At 38.4% G+C, this 18216-nt stretch overlaps 1 protein-coding gene across 1 annotated transcript in view; it reads left to right on the top strand.

The window, feature by feature from the left end:
• itga11a (integrin, alpha 11a) overlaps positions 1-18216 on the top strand; it is a 51742-nt gene that overhangs the window by 18174 nt on the left and 15352 nt on the right. Inside the window, exons 3-16 of the mRNA XM_084108031.1 lie at positions 2307-2419; positions 3213-3304; positions 3543-3657; positions 4035-4162; positions 4250-4398; positions 5051-5195; positions 5486-5651; positions 5910-5980; positions 13672-13816; positions 14065-14213; positions 15414-15557; positions 17354-17557; positions 17658-17788; positions 17867-18033. Coding sequence (XP_083964157.1) covers positions 2307-2419; positions 3213-3304; positions 3543-3657; positions 4035-4162; positions 4250-4398; positions 5051-5195; positions 5486-5651; positions 5910-5980; positions 13672-13816; positions 14065-14213; positions 15414-15557; positions 17354-17557; positions 17658-17788; positions 17867-18033 — 1919 coding nt within the window. The remainder of the gene's footprint in view (positions 1-2306; positions 2420-3212; positions 3305-3542; positions 3658-4034; positions 4163-4249; positions 4399-5050; positions 5196-5485; positions 5652-5909; positions 5981-13671; positions 13817-14064; positions 14214-15413; positions 15558-17353; positions 17558-17657; positions 17789-17866; positions 18034-18216) is intronic.

The raw sequence follows: 18216 nt of genomic DNA, 5'->3' as shown, positions 1-18216 counted from the left end.
TAGCAATGTTTCTAAGGTGGAAGAAGGCTGTTTTTGTAACATGTGAAATATGATTTCAAGAGACAAGTTGCTGTCTAATATAACACCCAGGTCTTTAATTGTAGAGGGTGAAGTAACAGTACATCCTTGTAGATGCAAATTGAATTCTAGGAGATTCTGTGTACAGGTTTTTGGTCTAATAAGTAATACTCCATTAGACCTCTTATTATATGGTCTCGGTCTTATGTGAATTTAATGGAAGAAAATTGCTGGTTGCCCAATATTTTATATCTTTAAAACATCTCTGTCGTGATGAAATATATAATGGTGTATCATCAGCATAACAGTGGAAACTAATTCCATGTTTTCTAATAATATTACCAAGGGGCAGCATGTATACTGAAAATAGCAGAGGGCCTAAAACAGACCCTTGCGGCACTCCATAATTTACTGATGGTAATATGGATTATTTAAATAAACAAAATGTTTACGGTCAGATAGGTACGATCTAAACCACCTTAATGCCTGTCCCTGAATACCAGTGTAATTTTGTAACCGATCGGTTTTGTAACCTAAGAGTATTTTATGATCTATAGTGTTGAACGCAGCACTAAGATCAAGTAAAACTAGTATTGAGATGCAGCCTTGGTCAGAAGCTAGAAGCAAGTCATTTGTAATTTAATTTTTTTGGGTCCTGAATCCTGACTGAAATTTTTCATAGATGTCTTTTTTTTGCTATAAGGAGCACAAATGAGCAGAACTTTTTCTAGTATTTTAGACATAGATGGAAGATTTGATATTGGTCTGTAATTTGTCAATTCATTTGGATCTAGTTGTGGTTCCTTAATGAGGGGCTTAATCAGTGCCAGCTTGAAGGGTCTTGGGACATTACCTAGAGATAGAGAAGAATTAATAAAATTGAGAAGAGGCTCTATTGCTACAGGGAGCAACTCTTTAATTTAGTGGGTATTGGATTTAATAAACTTGTTGTTGGTTTAATATGCAGTAAGTTTTATCTTTTCCTGCCCCATAGTTGTAAAGCACTGCAATTGTTCTTTAGGGGCCGATAATTGAGGCTGAATCATAAAATGCTGTCAAAGGTTGTATACATTTATAATTGTATTTCAGATGCTTTCTATTTTCTCAGTGTAGAAATTCATAAATGAATTACTACTAAACTGTGATGGAACATTCAGTTCAGGTGATGTCTGTTTATTTTAATCTAGCCACTGTACACTGAGCAGTTGAGACATCATTAGGGTTATTTGCAAATCTATCTTTAGTGGTTGGGATAATCGTTCTACCTAATCCATAACGCTATAACGCTGAACAATAATACTTTGAGCTGTGAACGGAAACTCTGAGTTGCAATGCTGTGCTGCTCACGTGAAAATATAGCATTTTACACGAGAGCTACTCTTAAAATTTGCTATTTTGCAGTAAATTGACTTTTGTTTCCCATGATTAGTTTTACTTTCACTCTCTGACCCCAATGGACATATATAGTGCCTTACATCTGATAGGCTATTTAATAGTACCACCTCACCATTAACTAATTTTGAAGTTCTGAATGACATATAAGAGCCCATCTTGACATGGCACAGGCACATAAATGTGAAGGTTTTCTCTCTCCCTCGAGACCACTATCAGCATGAAAGAATTCTGCTTCTCTTGAATAAACAGTTGAAAGTACACATCTTGATGTGTTTAAGGATGCCTAGTATTCCAGTGATCTGTGACTAGTTAAATGAGTCCTCCATGGCTACTTAGTGAAAGTGACAGCCTTTGCTTTTAAAAGCTGCATGCTTCCGAGAGCCGTGAAAAGTACTGCTCCCTACAGTGCGACTGCCACTGCCCCTGAATAATGTGTGTGTGTCCCTGATTGCTCTCTGCAGGAGAAGTATTACGTGTGAAGCATGTCAGCATTAATGGAGCGTTGTGTTTAGTCAGTCTGGGTCATAGGATACATATTTCAACACACACACAAACAGATCTCAGCAGAGTCCCACATACCTAACCGCCCTGCACGCTTCCATCGATACATTACCTCAGACGTCAACATTCAGCTTAAACCTGTTTAAACATTCCTTTGCCGTTAGATTCCACTCACCTGCCATCTCTCATTGATTCACTTCCTCTAACCTCCTTTAAAAGTCCCTGTTTTCATAGGGAGCTTAAATCAACCCGCTTCTGGCTGTAATATTTACAGGGAAGTGGATCACACACCTGCTTTATGTTTATGTGTTTTTTTTCTGACATTTCTGTTAGATGAATGCTGTACTGTGTCAAAGATAACATTTATATGTTTGGATTGTGGATGTTTCTAGGTTACTGGTAGGAGCCCCACTGGAAACAAATGGACAGCATCAGACAGGAGATGTGTACAAATGTCCCTTAAGCAGGAGATCTGGAGGACCCAGCTGCACCAAACTCAATCTTGGTATGGTGATTGCAGTTTTTATATTTTCACAGAATTTGTAGTTAATTTTGTGTAAAAAGCATTTCAGCATTGTTTTTATCATCATATTTCCATAATAAAAAAATAAAAAAAATCATAATTTTAATTATCATCATAATGTACATATTACGTCTCTTTGTTATCATTGGTGAAGTTGCACAACCCATTGTTAATGAAAAATTCCGTCAGTAATTGTGTTGATGAGATTAACACTGGATGACTGTGGATTATAATTACTAGAAATATAATTAGCATAAATACTTTTTGTAAACATACTTCAAAAGGAACTGTAATTATTTACTAGCACCAAATAATTACTTCACAAAACTTCCACAATAAGGGTAAGAGTTGTGGTTTGGGTAAAGTGTTACCATGCATGCCTTGTGAAAAGCAGTGGGGGGTGGGGAACAGATTGATTCATTCAAATACACCCCTGAAATTGAGTTTACATACACATCTGGGTTTTTCACTACAGAACACAACATCTACAGTATGTCAAGCATATGTGTTCTATATAATCTTAAGTGTGTCAGTGCAACCACTCTGCCAGTTTCAATATGTGTATGCGTATAGATGCACACACATAACAGATGCACACTGCAGATAAAGTCAGGAATGTCTAGACAGAATTAACAAATATGTTTACTGTTAGAGGAAGTCCCTGTTTAAAGTACATATGCCACATATGGACTGTGGTCAGATTTTACAGTACAGCATTTTATTTCACTTACACATTTGAAACATTTGTTAATGTTTTTTTTTTTTTTTTCTTAAGGAAGGATATCCTTGACAAATGTCTCTGAACGAAAGGATAAGATGAGACTTGGAATGACCCTTTCGTCCAACCCTAAAGACAACAGCTTTGTAGTGAGTTGAATGTTTTGAATGTCTGGTTAGATAATAATATATATTCAGTGTTATATTTAAAGTAATCTTGAATTTAAACGGTCTACAACACTAATATTGTTAAGTGTTTAAACAACATCTATTCCCTGTGGAACACTATGGAATCATAATTTTTATGTCAAATGAGCCCATGATCTTCATGTAAATCCTAAATTAATTTATTAATGGTGCACTTAATTCTCTTTGTGATAATTCACAGGCATGTGGTCCCCTTTGGTCGTACGAATGTGGTAGCTCGTACTACAGCACTGGAATTTGCTCCAGAGTCAACGCCAGCTTCAAGTTTTCCCGCACTATCGCTCCTGCCTTCCAAAGTAAGCACAATGCACCTGCGCCCTCGATTTAACTAGGACGGTTTTTACAGTGACATTTCAGTAATATGTTTCAACTTTCTGTCTTAAATGTGGACTTTATTTGTATGCTGAATTTGGCCATGACAGTTTCTGGATCTGTCATATGCAATATATTGTGGAATTAATCATCTTGTTAAAAAGAAAATGATCATGACTGCTCATAAAGAAAGAGCTGAGAATATAAATCTTTTTTTTTTTTTTTTTTTTTTTTTTTAGTGAAAGAATCACAGGCCTCTTTTTTTTTTTTTAGAACAAATCCCTAAAATTAGCTTCTGAGCAGAATTACTACCTTTTAAGAGTTGCCAAAGGCATCAAAAACATCTAATTTCCCTTATCAGGGTGTGAGACATACATGGACATAGTTATAGTCCTGGACGGTTCAAATTCAATCTACCCCTGGAATGAAGTTCAAGACTTCCTTATCAACATCCTGCGGAAATTCTACGTTGGACCGGGACAGATTCAGGTGTTTTTGAGTTTCTGAACAATGTCACTGCGAAGTATCAAATGTGTCTTCATTTTTGTCACATGAGGTGAATCATGTGCTCGTCAGGTTGGAGTACTACAATATGGAGAAAAGGTGGTGACAGAGTTTCAGCTGAATGACTTCCGTTCTGTGGAGGATGTGGTCAAAGCAGCCCGTAAAATAGGCCAGCGAGGAGGAGAAGAGACCAACACTGCGCTGGGAATCAGTGTTGCACGGTACTGCGCATAAATGAAAAATATATATAATAATAATAATTAAAAAAACACTTAATAATCATCCAGCTAATAATCATTACACTACCATGCAAAAGTTTTTCATTACCATTAATTTGTTTTAATGTTTTTGAAAGTAGTCTCTTCTGTTCATTAAGGCTGCATTTATTTGATCAAAATACAGTATAAACAGTAATATTGTGAAATATTTTAATTATTTTAAACTGTTTAAATGTCATTTAGTCTTCAGTGTCACAGAAATCATTCTAATATGCTGATTTGTTGTTCAAGAAAAAATTCTTATTATTATCCATGTCGAAAACAGTTGTGCTGCTCAATGTTTTTGTGGAAACTTCAAAAAAGATATAGAAGATTCCGTTCATTTTTCTTTGATGAATAGAAAGTTCAAAAGAACACCATTTATTTAAAAAAATAAAAATATTTTGTAACATTATAAATGTTTACTGTCACTTTAACACATCTTTACGGTCACTTTTGATCAATTCAATGCATCCTTGCTGAATAAATGTATTCTTTTCTTTCAAGGAAGTAACTTACTGACCTCAAACTTTTGAACGATTGTACATTTTGCTTATTAATAGAGTCCAAGACTTACATTTACAGAGCATAAATTATTATCTATGGATATTCACAGCTCAGAGGCCTTTAAACAGGGAGGTAGAAGAGGAGCAAAGAAGGTCATGATCGTCATCACAGATGGAGAATCACATGACAGCGCTGACCTGCAGCAGGTCATTGAGGACAGCGAGAAGGATGGCATCACCAGATATGCCATCGCTGTAAGTATTGCCTTTCTTACTTCAGTTTACATCATTTTTTTTCCTGCTTTCGTTTTTTACTTTGGCAGTGATGCCAACTCTCATGCTGAAATTATGTGATGACCTATTTTTAAAATGGGCTTTTAACCAGTCATTAAAGTCACATTCAGCTGCTGACACCAGTGAAAAAGGCCCAATGCTTTCACTCCTACTTATTGAGCCTTAGATTTGATATGTTGTCTTGCAAAGAAATGCGTCATGTTTGAGCTCTTTTCAGGTTGATTGATTCTTGACGTTCTTCTTCACAACAGGTACTGGGCTACTACAATCGAAGAGGCATCAACCCTGAAGCTTTCCTTAATGAGATCAAGTACATCGCTAGCGACCCCGATGATAAGCATTTCTTTAATGTGACAGATGAGGCAGCTTTAAAGGACATTGTGGACGCTCTCGGAGAGAGGATCTTCAGTTTAGAGGGTTGGCGATTTTACCACAATGGCACCACACACAGCATTGCATCATATCCATAACACAGCCCAAAACCTCAGCCTGTAAAATCTCTGCACAGCACTACACTGTAAATTGCATTGGACCAAATCTTCAAATTTATGCCACATCTCTTTGCTATATTCTCAGTGCCAACTCTTTCTTTAAGATCACTGAAATCTGCAATGCTCTGTAGTAGGAAATGGTGGACTCTTTTCTCCTGTGTGTTTATGTTGTCTTTGTGTGCAGGGACTAGCAAGAATGGGACAGCATTTGGTCTCCAGATGTCTCAGGCTGGCTTCTCCACACACATAGTGGAGGTGAGTCTGTATGTTCATCAGTATGTAAGTGCATTTAAATGTGGTCATGTAAACGTGTTAACCGGTTTTCCTTTATCAAAGTAAGGTCATAAATGGCTTAAGCATAAACCGATCAAAACAGGTAGATTTTTAAACCTTACCCCTATTTCGCCCGGCATGTAAACAGATTAACCTGCATTCTGTCAGCTTATTGAAGTGTGCATGTGTGATATGTGACAGTAAAGTGTCCTGCAGATATTAGCACATCCAGAAAGAGTGAGCATTTCACGGTAAGGGAGGAGGAAATATATCGCAAACTCCAACTCTTTCTTGACCGAGAAATTATAAAAATGTGTTCTCATCTCATGCAGCCGAAGTAGAAGTGGTACAGTGGTACACTGCTTATTTATTTAAAGGGATATTTCACCCAAAAATGAAAATTAGCCCATGATTTACTCACCCTCAAGTCATCCTAGGTGTATTTTTATTTATTTTAGTCAATAAAGTTTTAAATAGAAATGTTTTTCTTACACGAACGCATCGCTTCACTTCAGAAGGCCCGTCAGAGCCATGTGGAGCACTTCTATCATGGATGGATGCACTTTGATGGACTTCAAAACTTATCACTGCCATTATAAAGCTTGGAAGAGCCAGGACATTTTTTAACATAACTCCGATTGTATTCATCTGAAAGAAGAATGTCATATACACCTAGGATGGCTTGAGGGTGAGTAAATCATGGGGTCATTTTCATTTTTGGGTGAACTATCCCTTTAACATCACATCTCGTATAACGAATGGAACACTCTGAGTCAAATCCACAAATTATTTGGTTTTGACGTCACTACCGGGTAATAACCAGATTTTTTAATAAAGACTAGTAAACATGGCTTACCTGTGTTGCCGGATTAGAGGCTTGCATGTAAACTGGGACAATGGGTTAATTCAATAAGCTGATTTTTGGGAGTTATTAGTGTATCGGTGTGAATATAAATGTGCTTTGTAAGTTCTGGGTCTACTTTATTCCTTAGTTCACAGCTCCTTTTTTCCATCTCAGCTGAAAGAAAAACCTAGACAGTTTAACTGAGATCAGATTAAGAACTTTGTCTGAACCAAAAGTCAGACGTTCAGTGAATGTTTAGGTTTACTTTCTTTAAACTGAAACTTTATCTTTCTTTCTTCCTTTCTTTTTTCTTTTCTTCCTTCCTTCCTTCCTTCCTTCCTTCCTTCCTTCCTTCCTTCCTTTCTTTCTTTATTTCTTTCTTTCTTCATTTCTTTTCTTCTCTTTCTTTAGGTCATCTCTATACAGGGTATGTCGCTGTCAGTAATATGATACACCAAAAATATTACACCTTTACAATGGTGAGCAGATAAGATTCCTCCCTGATAATTTAAACAAGCCTCTTTCTGATTCTCATTCCAAAAAAATGAATATAAGGCCCAGGCTTTTCCAGGAAAGGGATTATTGTGGTGAGAAGTGTGGAGGAGCCGCACCTTAGGGGAGAAGGAATATTTTTTTCTTGTCTGTCTGAACCCAGAGCTGATATTAGAGCTGGCTTGTCCTCCAGCACAGACTCAGCATCTGACACTCCCATACTGTACCTGCTGCTCTGGCAGGCAGTCTGCCACGCTCCGTCAGCCCAAACTGTACCTGGTAGGTCTGTATCCATCCAAGACCTGCTCCCAACTGTAATGCTAATCATCTCTGTCCAGGCTGCACAGTTTGCTGATGCAACCCCTCCGATTTTTCCACTCCGTCCCCTGAAGGCAAGCAATGAGAGTTATTAATATCTAGTCTTTTTTTATGGAAGAAATGGATAGGAAAACTCCAGATGGCCATTGGGATGGCTGAAAATCTGGATGCCTGGAACAACATCTGCAACAGAAGCATCTTGAGTGTTGAGAGGAGGGATAAGTTGTTGGAAAGAATGTTTGCACTCTAGGAGAAAATCATACCCCTAAATCCAGATGGTACTCTCTAAAGGATGTGTCTAAGTTTAAATGTGTCTAGGCTTATATACAGTGGGGAGAACAAGTATTTGATACACTGCCGATTTTGCAGGTTTTCCTACTTACAAAGCATGTAGAGGTCTGTCATTTTTATCATAGGTACACTTCAACTGTGAGAGACGTAATCTAAAACAAAAATCCAGAAAATCACATTGTATGATTTTTAAATAATTAATTTACATTTTATTGCATGACATAAGTATTTGATCACCTACCAACCAGCAAGAATTCCGGCTCTCACAGACCTGTTAGTTTTTCTTTAAGAAGCCCTCCTGTTCTCCACTCATTACCTGTTTTAACTTCACCTGTTTGAACTCGTTACCTGTATAAAAGACACCTGTCCACACACTCAATCAAACACTCCAACTTCAACCTCTCCACAATGGCCAAGACCAGAGAGCTGTGTAAGGACATCAGGGATAAAATTGTAGACCTGTACAAGGCTGGGATGGGCTACAGGACAATAGGCAAGCAGCTTGGTGAGAAGGCAACAACTGTTGGCGCAATTTCAAGAAGTTCAAGATGACGGTCAATCTCCCTCGGTCTGGGGCACCATGCAAGATCTCACCTCGTGGGGCATCAGTGATCATGAGGAAGGTGAGGGATCAGCCCAGAACTACACGGCAGGACCTGGTAAATGACCTGAAGAGAGCTGGGACCACAGTCTCAAAGAAAACCATTAGTAACACACTACGCCGTCATGGATTCAAATCCTGCAGCGCACGCAAGGTCCCCCTGCTCAAGCCAGCGCATGTCCAGGCCCGTCTGAAGTTTGCCAATGACCATCTGGATGATCCAGAGGAGGAATGGGAGAAGGTCATGCGGTCTGATGAGACAAAAATAGAGCTTTTTGGTCTAAACTCCACTCAACGTGTTTGGAGGAAGAAGAAGGATGAGTACAACCCCAAGAACACCATCCCAACCGTGCAGCATGGAGGCAGAAACATCATTCTTTGGGGATGCTTTTCTGCAAAGGGGACAGGACGACTGCACCGTGCATGTATTGCGAGATCTTGGCCAACAACCTCCTTCCCTCAGTAAAAGCATTGAAGATGCGTCGTGGCTGGGTCTTCCAGCATGACAACGACCCGAAACACACAGCCAGGGCAACTAAGGAGTGGCTCCGTAAGAAGCATCTCAAGGTCCTGGAGTGGCCAAGCCAGTCTCCATACCTGAACCCAATAGAAAATCTTTGGAGGGAGCTGAAACTCCATATTGCCCAGCGACAGCCCCGAAACCTGAAGGATCTGGAGAAGGTCTGTATGGAGGAGTGGGCCAAAATCCCTCCTGCAGTGTGTGCAAATCTGGTCAAGAGCTACAGGAAATGTATGATCTCTGTAATTGCAAACAAAGGTTTCTGTACCAAATATTAAGTTCTGCTTTTCTGATGTATCAAATACTTATGTCATGCAATAAAATGCAAATTAATTACTTAAAAATCATACAATGTGATTTTCTGGATTTTTGTTTTAGATTCCATCACTCACAGTTGAAGAGTACCTATGATAAAAATTACAGACTTCTACATGCTTTGTAAGTGGGAAAACCTGCAAAATTGGCAGTGTATCAAATACTTGTTCTCCCCACTGTATATGTAACACATATTCGACTTAGACTTTATTTCATGCCCCAGAATTTATTTTATTTGGTTTATTTATTTTTGGATTTTTGTACATTTAACATGATCACTAGACAACATTATTTCTGTAATGACAAGTCTCGGGAGATTGGAATGGTAATAGAGATTGGCATGGTAATGGATATGGCAATGGTAATGTATTTGGTCTTGCCGGAATAGATCTGCTACGCTGCTGCTGCTGCTGCAGCTGCAGAGCAAGTACAGAGGCTTGCTACTGCCAATACATTCACAGACATTGCTGTGAGCATGTGAGGCATGCTGCTGCTGCTGCACATGTAACATGCATGAATGAACCCCCCATCAAATCAGGAAACAAGAGAAAAGGGCAGAGCCCTCTTCAACAAACATCCAAACAGATCATTTACAAGTTGTCCAGCCAATACCAATAAAGCTGTGGGCAGGAAGACTATTGCTATACATTTGTAAATCAACTTTTTTACCCTACACAGTTGCACAGGGTAATAGGAGAAATAGACAGTACAAGTAAAATACACATGATGTTGAGTGGTAAAAGAAGCTGTTGCATCGGCAGATATGCATACATGATGACATAGACAGGAGACAGGAAAGGACAGGAAAAAAACATCCAGAACAAACAGCAGATCTATTGCCAAGACATGTACTGCATTTTTTTCATGGGACTACATGTTTTACTATCTTAGGTAGCCTTGGCTACCTTGCCGACCTGCTTAACACTAGTGACCTAAGGCTATTTGCGCCTTGGCTACCTTGCTGACCGGATAAACACTAGTGACCTAAGGCTATCTGTTTCTAGGCTACCTTGCCGATCGGCTTAACACTAGAAATGCATGCTATGTGTTCTCGTGAACAATAGATATAACAATGCAAGCTGATAGAGATAGGAATTCAGCAACCACCAGAGCAAGTACCATCAATAAGTCATTTGATGATAATTACAAAACCTTTATACTGTTTGATAAATGAAAAGCCATTAGGAGCGATAATAAATGACAGGAGCATGCTCTCATACTGCATTAACATGTTAAACATAATTAATGAAAACATTACTCTTGAAATAAAAGAATGTTGTTGTTGTTGTTTTTCTTATTTACTTTAACCTTCTCATCCATAACTTAGACAACGTATGCTCACAGAGATACAAAAAATAGACCATTTGCTGCTTCACAGACACAACTGCATAACATTCCAGCTTATGCTTAGTAAATCACACAAGACTATAAACAGATGCTTAGTTTAACTGTATTGTTTTTTAGCGTGATTCGGACACACAGGCATCTGAATCGGACACACACATTTAGCATAGCTAATAAAAACATTGCTCTTGGAAATAAATGAATGTGTCATTAAAGTTATACCGCTAAATATGTGAACATTGTTTAAAGCGCAAATGCTTATATCACTTTAACTGTTTTCATATACATGCTAACATTGTATAAAACAGCAATGAAATACAATAGACCGCTGCTGCTGCATGCAGTAAACACTGCTGCTTTAAGCATCAGTGATTCACTCGTGCAACTGCTGACATGATGCTAGTTTAAAACATTTCTAACATAAAGCTAGTTTAAAACTTGTAAAGATTGGTCCATTTAGGAATTAAATAACCGGACCACACAATGTGCGCAGAGATGTGGAATAAAACATCAATCACTTATATTAGAAGTTGATTCCAGATTCGTTCTGAAAGCGCGCTGAAGACTGCTAACAGCAACACTATTGGTATTTGTTTGAATGTTGAGCCACAGCTCACTGGCCGCTAATGCAATCACTTACACTTTCGCCTGGCTCCGAAGAGAGAGTGCGCGCGCGTGACCGGGGTCTCTCTCGATGCTCATTCTTTCAGTTAAACATGCTCACAAGCACAGCAGTTCATCTACATTAGATGGTGTAATGAAGCGTGTGGGTTACTACATCCAACAACCGAACATTTTAACTTACCCTCTCGTAATTTCTGCATCCTTTAGCTTGGACTACAAAATTGCAGCGAGAAATTAAAATGGCGGATTGCTCGAAGTGGTGGACCGGAAGTCAATGACCTTATTTGGCAGTTCCGCTGCAAATACTGTGACGTAATAGTTCAAAAAACGTCATAGAGAACAGAAAAATCGGAACAGGTTGAAAAATATGACCAAAACAGAATATAAAGATATCAACGAAGCACCTGAAGAGAATAATTTCAACTTTTCTGTACTTCTAAACACTCCAAATATACAACAAAATGCATTTAAGGGCTAAAATAGTGGATTTAGCATGATATGTCCCCTTTAATTTGGCTCAGTGAGAACGATGCTGAGCCAAATTAAGATAAAGATGCCATCTGGCGTGTTTAATGAACCAATCAGATAAGATTAAATCCAGAGTCAACGAGAACCTCATTTGATTGACTACAAGAAGAATGTAGACCCGCCTTCCCTCTCACACTTGCAAAGCTCTAATGAGTGAGAGAATCGTGCCAAAACTGTAAGCGTACACAACAAGTAATTTAGACATTTGCAACAGTTTATTTTTTACACATACAGATTGGTTCTACATGGTCAATCTGTTTTGCAGTTCTTCACACTGTTGTTTTCGCTGCAAATGGCTGTTCATGGGCTTGCAATGCTTTTGGCCATATTTTGGCATCCACTGTAGTGGGGAATGCAGACTGAAGTGTTAGCAGGAACAAGATTCAAGTGTTTAACTGGTCAAAATTAGACAAGCAAAAGCAAAAAATAAGAAAATTATGTCCAGTAAAATGTGTCCAGTAAAAGTCTTAAAGCACTGCAGCACTGCAGTCCTGGTAGCATCAGGTTTAGAGGCAGTCCTGCTTTGTGTCTTTGTGCTGGTCCCTTATCACATCTTCTGCATGCATATGTGGTGCTGGTTCAGTAGAAATGAAAAGCGATGATGGATTTATGGTAGCGATGATGAGGTGCAATGGTACCAGGTGCACAACATCACACTCAGCCAGCACTGTTCCATTTAGATGTGACTCCTTTTATGCTGTGAAAGCCAGGATGCAGTAGAGCCTGCATAAAGGCACACAAAGCAGGAAGCTTTCTAAAAACATTGGTGGTTTCATCCACAGTGCATTTTGTTCTCTGATTAAAAACCAGAAAGTCATGATTATCAGCTCTCTGTGTTTATGTTTGAGATCTGAAGTATCCACTGAGCCAGAGCAGCGCATTCTCAGTGGGCTGCAAGTTTGGTAAGAATGTTCCGTCTGGGCTGGGATTGCTCAGAACGTTGTTGTTTGTATATATGCCAGGGAATTTAAGTTCTCTCTAAACATGAACCCATTCCACTTGCTCTCATTCTGACTACTGTCTACATAATTAACAGTGTGGGATGCAAAGCATTTTGTTCATATTTTTCAGCAGAATAAACTCATCACTAAGTAAATAAATTGTTTATGAGGTTTCCATGGCAATTGAATGCAAAGCACTTCCAGAGAAATCATGAGCTGGATGGACACTGAATGAATGAGATCAAATGTGTGAATCACGGTATTATGAATTTACTGAGAACTAAATGAGGTCAAGAATGTAGCTACAATATGTTCTATACAAACAATTGCAAAATGTGCATTTTTTTTTACTGTGCTTTCAATCTACCGTAAAATCCTCAAGATATTTTTGTCAATTACAAATAATCTTACTGCCCTCATACATTATGCCATGGAGGCATGATTGATGCATTGGCTAAATAATATAAAGAGGTTTTTGAGATTGTGAGCTTTTTTTTACATGGATTCCATTATTCTTCAGCAACTGGTCCAGAATTAATTCTATGCAATTCTCACTGAAATTGATTTATTTTATTTGACTAATGTAGTGCCATTGGAAGCAAAGGCACATCAACCCAAAATTAACCACTGCAGATGCTCTAGGATCTCATAAAAATCAGTTGGATGTCAGTAAAACTGGCAACTTAAAACAATAGATGCCTCCATTCATCCCTTTAAAGACCCAAAGCCTGTAGTTTGATGCTATAAGAGTTTACAGAAAAGAAGAATATAGTCAGTGAATTGTATGTAATTGTAAAGTTAGTGAATTGTATGTAAAAGTAAAAATCTGAATATATTTGTTTGCTCTGTCTGCAGGACGGTATTTTAGTGGGAGCTGTGGGAGCTTATGACTGGAATGGGGCTGTGCTGAAGGAGACTCGTCAGGGTAAAGTGGTTCCACCAAAGTCCTCCTATGAACAGGAGTTTCCAGATGAACTGAAGAACCATGGAGCCTACCTGGGTAAAGAATCCACACCTATACATTGATTCAACCATGGCTGTCACTGAGATAAATACCCCAGTGTGATATGTCAACATCTAAATGTTTTTTTTAATTTTATTGTTATTCATTCTACTGTAAAAAAAAAAAATTACTCTCTTGGTCTCATTTTATCTCCACTCTGTTACCAAGTAAAGTGATACATCCAGTATACAGTCTTTAATTGATAAGCATTTTATTTTATCATCTTTCTCCTTTTGTGTTTGTAGGTTACACAGTGACGTCAGTGGTGTCAGCTCTCAGTGGTCAGTTATATGTAGCAGGAGCTCCACGTTTTAACCACACGGGCAAGGTCATCATCTTCACCCTGAAAAATACTGGAGAGCTCACTATATTACACTCACTCAAGGGACAGCAGGTAAAGCACTTACAAACATGCTTACAAACATTTGCAGCACACAGTGTTTGTATACAATGCTCATTTATTCTCCAATAGCATTCTGCTGCTCTGACTCATTCTTCACACACAGTTTTTGCGTGTTTACAGCTCTCCTGTATTCAAGTACTCCAAAGCCTCTTTTCCACTGTCAAGCCGAACGGTTTTAAGAACAGCAAGGAATTGTTTCAGTTATAGTTACAGTTATATTAATACAGTTCAGTTTCTGTTGCCTGGCTACCAGTTTTTCTGAAGCTGGCCTGGTGGGCTATTTGAGCGACCTAAACACAAGTTAATAATAAAATGAAAAGAATTATCTGAACATCCTCCATAACACAATCGCTATTTACATCTCATATCGTCTGTAGACTCTTGCGTTACCAATGCAACGACTGACGGATCAGCGTGGAATGGATCGATTAAGTAATGAGAACGGTTTGGCCTGATGGTGGAAAAGCAGCTAGACTGTACAAACGACAGTCATTGTGTTTTCAATCTCTCTCCTGGCTTTCATTTGCGATGAGTGGACTGTCTAGACTACAAACTCAAATCCATGTGCTTCTCATCACAGTCCTAAAGCATGCAAATAAATTCACTCTCACAAACACAGCACAGAGTTATTGAATATTTTTAAAGGAGATAAACATTTAACAGGTGATTAGCACCTCAATAAATCGCCTTAAATATGACCCCTATTAATCAAACTGCATAATTATGCATGTGAGTCTTTATTTAGAAAGCATATACTGTATAGAGGATTGTGATTGAGAGACACATGAGAAATAAGCATTTGGTTATGGTGTTTTTTGTTGTTGCTTTGTCTAGATCCATATATATATATATATATACAGTATATGTTTTATAACCCCTTAAAGTATGAGATTAAAGACAAGCCATACATTTTTGAATCAACCAACTGCTCATATGAAGTTGCAAAGACTTTGGAATGAGATTGTGCACTTAAATTGTCATATTATGGCATTTTTATTTTGCCATTCACTGTATATATTTATATGCCCTTATTATGCTTGAGGACAGTGTAAGTAAAAAGTGGTACAGCTCATGCATTTTTATGCTTACATTAGCTTATACATATCCAAGTGATGTGCTTCATAGGCACTAAATGCATGTCCTTGTGCACCAGTATTAATCAGTCTGGCTTTGATGGATGTGTTTGTGCAGATAGGGTCATACTATGGCAGTGAGATTGCTCCAGTGGACATGGATGATGATGGAGTGACTGATAACCTGCTGGTGGCTGCGCCCATGTTCTTCAGTGGAGGCTGGGAAAAGGGCAAAGTCTACATATACAGAGTCACAGAGCAGGTACAGTTTCTTGTGAAAAACAAGTTAATTAGCCATTGACAAGCTATTATATTACCTCCTGTTTACTTCTCACCCAGAAAGCAACATTACAGATGTTGTCTCTTGTCTTAAAGCTGAGGGATCCAAGCTCTGAAAACTGTGCCTGTGCATTAATGCAGTTCCTCATTAATGGTCTCACATAAATACTGACAGGCTTTTGCCACCTGCCATACCTCGCATCAGAGAGTAGTGGATGGTGAACTCAGCAGGAAAATATTTCCCCCTTGAAATGTAATTATATGAATCGCACAGAGAGAGAGAAAGCTGCTTTAATAAATGGAAAAAGCTGGAGTGTAAAGCTGGAGCAATGCTGTGAATAAAGCAGACCTCCATCTTTATTCATTTAGCATAAAAGCTATTTCCTTGTGGCATTAACCAGGGGACCACAATCTGTGTTATGCCTCAGGTTGCAGCCAGACACAGGGTACATCAACATCGTTAACTGAAATAATTGACCATAGTTAAGTCATTATTCATATACCGTAGTACATACTCCATCCATTTATTATGCAAATCATTCTCTTCTCTTCTCTTCTCTTCTCTTCTCTTCTCTTCTCTTCTCTTCTCTTCTCTTCTCTTCTCTTCTCTTCTCTTGTAATCTGATGCTGTTTTAGGAAGGATGCAATTGATTTCATGTGTCTGTCGTCTGTGGCCATATATTTTCAGTGCGAGTGAGAGATTTAGGAATTTAGGAGGAGAGTTATGTGCATGGCTAATTACTCTCCCAAATACTTGGCTAACTTAAGCAGTTTTTGCTTTGAGAAAGTGCACCTTTCCCTCAAACTTTCCACCCATTTGAGACTAATTGATTTGAGAGGCTCAAATGCCTTCTTACTGACCTCACCTTAAGTGATAATACAGGAGCAGTTCTTACATTTGACCTTGGGAGTCTGGTTTGGACTGTTATTGTGAATGTGTATGCTTATAACTATTTATTTCAATCAATTTTTACATTTCTTAAAGGCTGCATTTTATTTTCAAAATCATGCCACAGTTGTGTTGCAATCTATGCAGCATTTGTTTTTTTTCTGTTTTGTTGGATAAAGGCAGCAGTTTCATCCAAATTTCTTACATAAATGCGTGGGTTGTCGTCGTCTCTGGATCTTTAACAAAATCCTCAAAAGATTGTTTCTGGTCACAGAAATGTTTAGCCCTTGTCCATGACCTAAGTGGATATTTACATCATAAGCAGCATCTTTTCAGAGTTTTTTTAAATTGTTGGTGTATGAAATAAATATAAACAATGATCCTATTCCTCATTAAAAGTTTGCATTGAAAATTTTTGTACAACAGTAATATAAACTTAATGTAAATAGACTTATTTTATATCTCTCTTAAACCCTAATATTTATTCTTACTGTATTTATGCCTGATTCCTAATGTATTCTCAATGTATTTTAAGTCCAATTAATACTTCAAGATTTCAGTTTTAAGCAAAAGCAACATTGAATTATAGGTTAGATGAGCATCCAATAATATGGAAATAGGAGTTCACAAAACATTCAGTACTAGTATCCAACCCACATAGACAGAGACATGAGACAGAGACAGGCATGACCACATTTTCAATGCATTGTGGCGTCAGTTGACTTTATTAAAGGGAAAACTATCTGTACATTGTTGCATTGTGAAACCCATTAGTTTACCCTCTGCCTTACCCCCTGTACAAGCCATCAAACTGGAGCAACAAGGCTCATGCTGTATCTAATTGTGTCTTACTACCTCACGGCAGCTCTTTATGCTTGTTTTCCCATCAGCCTCGTTTCATATTGGAGGGCTCGCTGGAGATCTTAGATCAAGGTCAGAATGCCCGTTTCGGCTCTGCACTGGCCCCTGTGCCTGATCTAAATGGGGATTCATTTAATGATGTGGTGGTGGGAGCTCCACTAGAGGATGATCACAAAGGAGCCATTTACATCTACTACAGCCAACACAACAGAATATTGAGGAAATATAAACAGGTACCACATAAGTGTCCAGCTGTTCTCTTGTGTATTCATTATTTGAATGTGTTGGGTTTGAATAGTTATTTATTTTACACCCATCTCCTCTCTCTGTCAGAGGATTGCTGCAGTTCAGCTGGCCCCGGGTCTGCAGTACTTTGGTCGTAGTATCCATGGCAGTATGGATATGAATGGAGATGGCCTGGTGGATCTGGCTGTGGGCTCCCTCGGTGCAGCAGTACTTCTGTGGTGGGTCTCTAACACAGGGTTCTTTACACTGTTAGTTTCTCCTTAATAAAAAACTTGATAATATTTGCTGTGCTACAGGTCTAGAAGTGTTGTCCAAATCCATGCCACGGTTCGATTTGAGCCAAGCAAGATCAACGTATTCAATAAAGACTGTCGGCGAGGAGGAAAAGATGTGACCTGCATGTCGGCTATTGTATGTCTGAATGTCACAGCTCGGACTCCTATCAGACCCTCTCAAGAAATAGGTCAGTTTTTATATTTTTATGATAAAAATTTCAAATACTTTTTTCAATAAATAAGCAATACTGTACTTTGATGTCTTGTAAGTTTTCTGCAGTTTCATTTCTGTGTAGATTGTTGATCATAATATGAAATTGGTGCTTATTTATCTACTTATGTAAATAATATGGTCTTTTTTGCACTGAATC

This window comes from Abramis brama (genome assembly GCF_963993115.1).
Source record: "Abramis brama genome assembly, chromosome: 3".
NCBI lineage: Eukaryota > Metazoa > Chordata > Actinopteri > Cypriniformes > Leuciscidae > Abramis > Abramis brama.
Note: the sequence above shows the minus strand (reverse complement) of the source record. Positions and strands in the feature narration are given on the sequence as shown.